The sequence below is a fragment of the Theropithecus gelada genome, chromosome 14 (genome assembly GCF_003255815.1).
Source record: "Theropithecus gelada isolate Dixy chromosome 14, Tgel_1.0, whole genome shotgun sequence".
In the NCBI taxonomy this organism is placed as follows: Eukaryota; Metazoa; Chordata; class Mammalia; order Primates; family Cercopithecidae; genus Theropithecus; species Theropithecus gelada.
In genome coordinates this window covers 85,388,150-85,397,408 of record NC_037682.1, presented here as the reverse complement: position 1 = coordinate 85,397,408, position 9,259 = coordinate 85,388,150, and the positions used below count along the sequence as shown (strand labels likewise).

The 9,259-nt window shown below is 39.9% G+C and overlaps 1 protein-coding gene across 1 annotated transcript in view; it reads right to left on the bottom strand.

Annotated features, from left to right (window-relative positions):
* Positions 1-840: 840 nt before the first annotated feature.
* The window catches only part of DEUP1 (deuterosome assembly protein 1), a 98,523-nt gene continuing 90,104 nt past the window's right edge, over positions 841-9,259 (bottom strand). Inside the window, exon 14 of the mRNA XM_025357394.1 lies at positions 841-1,762. Within this exon, the coding sequence (XP_025213179.1) occupies positions 1,586-1,762 (177 nt within the window). The 3' untranslated portion in view covers positions 841-1,585. The remainder of the gene's footprint in view (positions 1,763-9,259) is intronic.

Sequence of the window (9,259 nt, the reverse complement as noted above, 5' to 3'; positions counted from 1 at the left end):
TTCTCACTCATAAGTGGGAGCTGAATAATGAGAACACATGGACACACGGCGAGGAACATCACACACCAGGGCCTGTTGAGGGGTGGGGGGCTGGGGGAGGGATAATAATATTAGGAGAAATACCTAATGTAAATGATGAGTTGATGGGTGCAGCAAAACAAAATGGCACATGTATACCTACGTAACAAACCTGCACGTTGTGCACATGTACCCTAGAACTTCAAGTATAATTAAAAAAAAAAAAAGAAGAAGAAACGAGAGAGATACTTCCTCTCTGCCATGTGAAGATACATCAAGAAGGTGGCTGTCAACAAGCCTGGAAGTGGGCCCTCGCCAGACACCAGATTAGCTGGCACCTTGATCTTGGACTTCCCAGCCTTCTGAACTGTGAGAGATAAATGTTTGTTGTTTAAGTCACCCAGTCTGTAGTATTTCTGTTATAGCAGGCTAAGCTAAGACAAACATCAAAAGCTATACGAATACATCTTTTCTTTTTCTTCCAACATCCAGAGCTATACAAATACATGTGGTCATGTCATCTGAAGTCTACAATGCTCTGTATTTTTCACGTGAAAATGACACTTGTTACCTAATGGCATTTTGGTTTATCTTTCAGTATGTTGAGATTGTTTCTTTAAAGGGAAATAGAAAACCATAAAAGCTATAGTAGGACTTACCTTCTTTCATAATCTCTCTTCATATATATATATATATACACACACACACACGAGAAACTCTTAAAGTATATTCTATTATTGCTGTATATTTGTAACCTATTTTATTGTTCACAGCCATGCTATTACTGTTCTATACAGATTTAGCATTTATGCTTCAAGTCCATTGAATTTTACATTCCTTCATTGCATTAAAAACAGGTGATTACAAAGAAAAATGTAGCAACAGTAATGCTTCATACTTCCTTTATCTTGTTCGTGTCCGTGAAGTAATTAGTATTAACAAAAAAGCTTTAATTTTTGGCACATATAGTTTAGGTTTGTAAATTGCACATTCCATGTACCTTCATTGTGTTGAAACAGACAGACATTATAAAGGTGAATGTAAAAACAGTAAAGCTATAGCTTTTTTTTTTTTTCAAAAAATTGTAGAATTTTAGAGTGTTTACATAACTGGAAATACTTAAATATTTTTATTTATAAAATCCTTGAGTTTTCAAAACCAGTACAACTGAGCTGTCTTTGAGTCATTTGTATCTGGAATATAGCACTTCCCTTTCCCTTATTTTGTGTAGTTGCTGAGGAAATGGGTTTTCAGTATACATGATTCAAGTGGGGAAAATACTGCATATTTAATTTCAACATATTCCTTAGACTGGAAAAAAAAAATCTCTTTTGGAATAGTCATGTTTATTTTATAGTAACTCTACAGCAGGACAATTTAGCATGTTAATGCAGAAATGCAAACAGCTTTATCGAACAAAATACTTACTATTTTCTAGCTGCCTTACCAAAATTATTTACTCAAGGAAACAGAACAGAATTTCTTGATTTCATTAATCAGCTTTGTAAATATTTTGCCACAGCTTTTTTTCTTGGTGGGGGGGAAGCAAATAAAAAAGTTTAAAAGCTCATATGTGTCTATTTTGTTTTAGCTTGGAGTATTTATTAAGAGTAAATTCTGTGTGTCTTTGCAGTTCATCAATATGTGTATTTAGAAGTTTTTCAAGTTCTTTTGCTCGTTTCTCTTCTTCCAGAAGGAAATGCTGTGCAGCCAAAGATGCTGGGAAGGACATATCTGGGGGAGACTAAAGAGAGAAAGAAAGAAAAGTGAATGAGGAATACAGAGCTTTTAAACATCTTCACATTTCCAGGCATGCTTCATCCCTGACATACTGTCAAACACTGCAGCTCTTAATTAAAGAACACATCTTGGGCTGAATTCCTACTACTAGTGTAATTCAGTTACCAGTAATGAAATCTTCAAGGAACTAAGTAAGACATCACAGCACCATTACATTAAAAAGCTCTAGAAATGAGTATTATATTGTCCAACCGCAAATGCAGGGACAATGCACTCACCATGGAACCTGCCTAAAACATGCTGCAATCATTTGCAAAGCCAGTGATTTTCATTTGAAAATAGGCAACTCCAAAAAGTTAAAGTAAAGATTATAGTGGAATTGCACCAGAAGGTTTATATAGAAAATAAGGATTGGCTTTGACAGGGCGAATCAATGCTTGGAGTTAGCCAGGTGAGAAGGCTGGCTGCATGATGTGTCTTGGGGTGGAGGTGGCTCCCTAGTAGGGAGGGCTGTGATGCTGGCATGTATATTGTTTGTCTTATCATAGAGAAGAAAGTATCAGGGACGAGTGCCCCAATTCCAGCCTTCATGGTGACATGAAAATGCTATTTAACTGTTTGTGACCTGTTTAGTGCTTATTTACAAAAAGTAAAAATGAAAATCTGTAGCTAAGGAATAAAGGACAACATCAGATAATTTGACAATTCTTCATTTTAAAAAGCCACATACAAAAATTAAGTGATTTTTTTTTTAGTTGGGGAAATTTGTACTTTAATTTTCCAGTTCTGTGGTTACTATATTCTTCTTTGACTTTCATTTTGGTAGGAAGAATGGGACTTTATGTAGTGTTTGGGGAGTTGACAATCTGTATACATGTGAACCTTGTTATAGGTGGATTTTGTTTACCAATCTGGCCCCTGCCAAAACTAGGGATCATGCAAATGATGGAGTACTGCACACTTTTCCAACTAGTAGCCCCCAACTGTAGCTGCTGTGTCAGGGATAGTATCTCTGCTAGAGAAGACTGTCACAGCCTGAGGTAGATGGTATGCTACTATTGATTTGGCAAATGGTTTCTTTTTAATATCAGCAAATGCATTCTTTTTAATATCTAATAAAAAGGAGGATAGGAAGCAGTTAGCATTCACATGGGGTGGCCAACAGTATTTATCCATGGTTTTGCCCCAATGTTATATTAATGAAGCTGTCACAATAAATTCTGAAGGGGCCTAGCCCATCTGGACATTCCAAAGACTATCACATGGAACATCATATATTAACACTAACATCATGTTAATGAGACTTGATGAGCAAGAAGTAGCAAGTATATTAAAGGGATGGAAAGATGCAAGTATGCCAGAGGGTGAAAGATAAACCCTGTAAAAGATTGGGGCTTGACACGTTGTTTTTAGGTGTCTGCTGCTATGGGGCATGTCAGAACATCCTAGGTAAAGCAAAAATTAATGCACCTTGAAAATGTTCCACCCTTGGATCAAATAATTGAATAATCAGATTCATTTACTGGGCAACACAGAAAAGAATTTTTTTTGAGCAAGCCCAGAACTCTAGAAAGAAAGAGCTGTGTAGTAGGTTCAGGATAGGGTACAAGCAGTCCTGCTACTTTGGTCAAATGACTTGGTAGATCCCATACTGGAAGAATCTCTGGTAGAGGAAAATGCGTTGTGGAGCCTCTGGAAAGTTTCAGTGGGAAAGCTGTATCACAGACCCTTAAGATTTTGGAACAAGACTATGCCATCTGTAGCCGAAACCTATATACTATTTGCAAGACAATTCTCGTCATGCTGTTGAGTCCTGGTTGAGACAGAGCATCCAGCAAGTAGGATGATTTGATCCATCCTCTGTCTTTGGCTACCTCAGTGGGAATTATGCATCATACCAATACCATGGTTTCCCCTTTCACTAAGGGTAATCCAGCGACCATTGCTGTTGAATGTCTGACCTGCTTGCAACAGAAACTAAAGCTGAGCTCTTGATATGGCATCATCCCTCAAGGAGACCAGCTAGCCTCTTGGTGGCAACTTGACTGCATTAGGTCCCTAGTACCTTGGAAATGGCCATGCTGTATCCTTATCAGAATGGATATGAATTCTGCATGTTTGCCTTTCCTGGCTGCACCACTATCTTAGGGCTCACAGAATCACTTACCTGCAGACATGAGAGAGACCCTGCTTAATAGTAGAGATACCTACTTTATAGCAAAAGAGTATGGCAGTACGGGCATGACCATGGTATCCACTGGTCCTAACCACACACAGCACTATCCAGAGGATGCTAGCATGATAGAGCTTTGGGATGGCCTCTTGATGGCAAAGCTGAGGCACCATCTTGGAGATTATATCCTGTGAGGTTGGGGTGCCATTCTTCAGGATATGGTATACACTTTAAACCAATGGCTGTTTTATGGTTCTGTGTTTCCAACGGGTAGAATACATGGATCTGGGAACAAAAGGGAGGAAGCAGGAATGGCTCCACTCTCTATCACTTCTGTTAACCGACTTGGATAATCTGTGCTTTCTGTCTATGTATCTTTAGGCTTTGTTGTTCTACAGGTCCTGGGTCTTAGAGGCAGAATGCTTCTACCAAAAGACCTGTAAGAGTCCCACCAAACTTAGAGCTTTGGCTCCCATGTGGTCACTTTAGGCTCCTCATGCCAACATATCAGATACACAGAGTGGTGTTCCTATACTGGCAGAGGTAGCTGACCGTAAGTCATCCTGAAGAGGTAAGAATGCTACTGCGTAACAGAGGCAGTGAGGAATGTGTTTGGTACTCTGATGATCCTCTGAGGCATCTTTTTGTTACTCTCATGCCCAGTTTTAATTTTAATTGGCAAATACAGAAACCATATCCTAATAAGGGCATGGACATTAGGGGCTCACCTCAAAAGAAAAGCCACCTGGATCAACCGAAGAGTTAGCTGATGGGGAGAGGAATCTAGAAGGGGTGAGGCAATGATAGGTGTCAGCGACCAATTGCAGCATCAGGGGCTGTGGCTTATCTCACTAACTTTCCTCTAAACAGTTTTTTCAGAAATTATGACCAGTAAGAATCATAAAGAAGCTATGCCTGAATGGAAGCTATGGAAGAAGCTGGTTCTGAGTGGTGCAACCATGGTGGTTGGTGCCCTACCTGGATCCCCTTCCCAGGCTGATGCATCTCTCCTCCAGCTGGGTGGGTGTTGGCTACTAACAGCTCACAACTGGCTCCTTTGGGGAACTGCCCTCCACTGAACTGGAGGCTCCTGCCTCACTTGGGAAGCTGCAGTCCCTCCTCTGCTACCCTCTCTGAGGCAATGATTGATTGATGGACACAGGGGCATAAAATACCAGACTTGTTGTTCGGTGAGAACCAATGCTGTGGTGCAATTTAGGTGCCAAGCTTCCTGGGACACCAGGCTATACTAGTTTGTAGCTGAGACCACATCTTTGCTTAATTTTTCTCCCCCCCCCCCATAGCCTGTCTCCTTCACTCTCCCCCTGAAAACACTAAAATACTCCCTCAGTAAGTCACTTTCACAAGAATCTCATCTTAGGTTCTAGAAAACCTGATCTCAGACAGATGACTTCCTAGGTTCTGGCCTGAGTGATTAGTGACACTCATGCCATTTACTGAGAAAGAGAAAAAGGTAAAAGAAGCCATTAAGAGTAAGATCTTCCTTCTTTTATTTATTTATTTATTTTGAGACAGTGTCTTGCTCTATTGCCCAGGATGGAACACAGTGGTACAACTACAGCTAACTCTTAACTTCCAATTCCTGGGCTCAAGTGATCCTCCCACTTCAGCTTCCCCAGTAGTTGGGACTACAGGGACACACCACCACACCCGGCTTTTTTTAAAAAAAGTTTTTGTAGAAACGGAGCCTGGCTCTGTTGCCCGGACTGGTCTTGAACTCTTGGGCTCAAGCAATCCCTCCTGCCTTGGCCTGAGATTATAGGTGTGAGCCACAGCTCCTAGCCTCTTATTTATTTCTGATTCACCAGGTTCTAGCACAGATTCTGGGTCAGTGTGTTTTCAATAAAATTTTTTAGTTAGTTTATGAGTGAAGAAAATGGATTCAATTTTGAATAATAATGAGTTTGAGGTGACATGAGACTTAAAAAGACTCAAGCAAACAGTGAGATATGTCAGTCTAGGACTCAGAATACAGATCTGAATCAGAGAGACAGACTTGGAAGTTATAGATGACAGGCCATAAGATTGAAATTATCCAAGATAGGCAAGTAAAAGGAAAAAAAGAAGTTAAAAGATGGAGCCCTGGGGAATCCTTCATCTCAGGCATCCACCCACATAGCATGTCCTTGACACTATCATCAATGAGAACTGCATTATTTACTAATTGAGATTTAAAGCAACCTATCCATCATCCTTCCAGCATGCTTAATCTAGTACTCCCACATCAGAAGTTCTCTGACCTCATTTAGACTCTTTCCTTTTCACTATCCATCATCTTCCTCATACTCTCTCTTCTCTTGTGACTCTGCTTATTCCCATCCATCTCATAACCATTCAGCAACTTGTCCCTCCCTGTATCTTGTCTCTATCCTAATAACCCAGTAAAACCCACCCTTAATTAAGTTGACCCATCTGCCTGGGTCATGCCTACACCTGAGCAGCTGAATGCTGGGGCCAACAGGTTGGGGGTAAATTACTGCATGGACTAGTTTCACTTTAAATTCATGACCATAAGTACCATGTGGTCAGTGAACACTACGAGGCGATTCTATTGCACTCCCTGGTATGTTCACTTTCTTACTCATTACCTTGTGACCTGGCCTCCTCCCAGGGGTCACAGGGGAGCTCTCTCATTATTTCACATCCATTTGTATCTGTAGCTGAATTTTAGGCCATCCTCCTGTTTCAGAAACTCATCCTTCCTCCTATACTGTGGATCCTATTTCTTCTTACCTCTCAGTGACTTTGTTTCTGCAAATGAAAGAGGACCCTCCTTGAGCCCCATCCTCTTCATTATCAAACTTTCCTCCTTTCCTTCGGGATTCCTATTAGGTCACTCAATATTATGACCCAAGGCTTTGTATTGGAATGATTTCTTCTTTATACTTAAATATTTTCATCCAGTTCTACAGACTTAAATACCAATCACATGCTGATTATTCCCATATTTATATTTCCAGCTGTGATCTCACCCTTGATATCAGATTCACATATCACATATTGACTATTTAATGTCTATGTTTGGGTGTCTAGTAAACATTTTAAACTTATATATCCAACCTAGAAATCAAGATTTCTCCTCTAACCCTATTTCTTCCCTGGTCTTCCCATGTCAGAAAGTGGTGTTAGCGTCTACTCAATGCTCAGGTTGAAATCCTAGGAGTCGTCTTTGATCACTCTTTTCTCCCACTTCCCATATACAATTCATTGTCAAGTCTGGTCTACACACCAGAATATTTCCTGGATCTAATATGTTGCTCTACCTCACTGCTACCAAGCCGGCATTATCTCTTGCCTAGGCTACTGCAATAGTCTTATGATAGTTGTCTCCTCTTCTACCCTTGCCCCTCTATAATTTATTCTTTATTTAGCAGTAAAAAGGATCTTTTTAAAAATTTAAACATGTCTGTTTATTATTAAATAGAGTAAAATAATTTTGAATGGAGTAAACAGACCAGTATTTTCCTAATTGAAACTTTACAATGGCTTCCCATTGTTTTAAAATAAAATCCAAACTCCTTTCCATGACTTAGTGTCCTCATATACTGGACTTCCCCTGACGACTTCTCTGTTCCCTTTTGTTCCAGTCTCCCTCTTCCCTTCTAAGCTCCAGAAGGCCCCCCAGTCTTTCTGGTTCTCATACCTGCCAAACTCATTCCTGCCTTATAGTTCCCTTACTTGAAACTCTCTTCTACCAGATCTTTGCAAGACTGGATTTGTTATTGTTTGGGTTTCACCTTAAATTTTCCTTTCTCAATGATAATTTTCCTGGCTACTCAACCTAAAATAATCCCCCATACTTTCATCACTCCCTATCACATTACCTGCTTTTCTTTTCATCACAGCATTTATTACTATTTGATATTTTCTTTTTCTTTTTTTTTGGACGGGGTGGATAGCATTTTGCTCTGTTGCCCAGGCTGGAATGCAGTGATCCTATCTCGGCTCACTGCAACCTCTGCTTCCCAGGTTCAAGTGATTCTCTTGCCTCAGCTTCTGGAGGAGCTGGGACTAGAGGCATGCGCCACCATGCCCAGCTAATTTTTGTATTTTTAGTAGAGACGGTGCTTCACCATGTTGGCCAGGCTGGTCTTGAACTCCTGACCTCAGGTGATCTGACCGCCTCGGCCTCCCAAAGTGCTGGGATTATAGGCGTGAACCACGGTGCCTGGTCTTGATATTTTCTTATTTGTTCATTTATTTCCGATCATTAATTTTTCTCCTCTTGTTTTTGAGATAAAATTCACATAAAATTAACCATTTTAAAATGAGCGGTTCAGTGGCACTTAGTACATTCACAATGTTTTGCAGCCACCATTTCTATCTAGTTCCAAAATAGTTTCATTATCCATAAAGAAAACTCTGTGCTCCTTAAGCCACTGCTCCTTGTTTCTCCCTCCCCACCGCCCCTGGTAACCACCAATCTGCATTGTTTCTACGGATTTCATTTACGTATTCTGGCTATTTAATATACATGGAATTACACAATACCTTCTGCATTTGGCTTCTTTCACTTAGCATGTTTTTGAGGCTCATCCACATTGTAGTAATTTTTGGCCTTTTTTGGCATAGCTGCTTTTAATGGCTGAATAATATTCCATTGTATGTATATACCACAATCTGATTATCCATTCATCCATTGATGAAGTTTCGTCTATTTTTTCACCATACTACTTATGTATCTATCTTATTCAAAGACATGTTTAGAACAGGAGCTGCCATATAGTTGGTATTCAATACATGTTTATTTTATTTTATGAATAAATAACACTAATATTTAAGGGACAGAAATAGGAGGGAGAACCCCAGAAACAGGCTGGGAAACAGTAGTCAGAGGGTGACGAGAATCAGTGGAGTATAGTGTCATAGAAGCCAGAGAACATAAGAGTCTCAAGACAAAAAGATTAAGAAAGATGAATACTTCAAAATGTGCATTTAATTTGCAACTAGAAGATCAGCAGTGGTCTTGATAGGAATGGTAGTGATGTGGATGTCAAAATGCAGTAGTAGATGGAAACCACTACACCTAGAACAGTGGTTTCCCATAGGATTTTAAGGCCTCCATCACAGATTAAGTTCCCCAGGCCCAGTTCTTAGAAGAGTTGAGAATTTTCTTTCCTGGTTACTCTGGAGGTTAGGAATTCCTCAAAAGATTAATGTAGAATTTTAGAGATAGAAGGAAGCCCCGTGTTATTAAATCAAATCAACAGATACTTCTGCATGTCTTTTATGTGCCTACTAGTGCCGAGCCTATTTTAGGTGTTGGGTTACCACAAGAACAAAAATAGAAGACACCCCCTGCTTTCA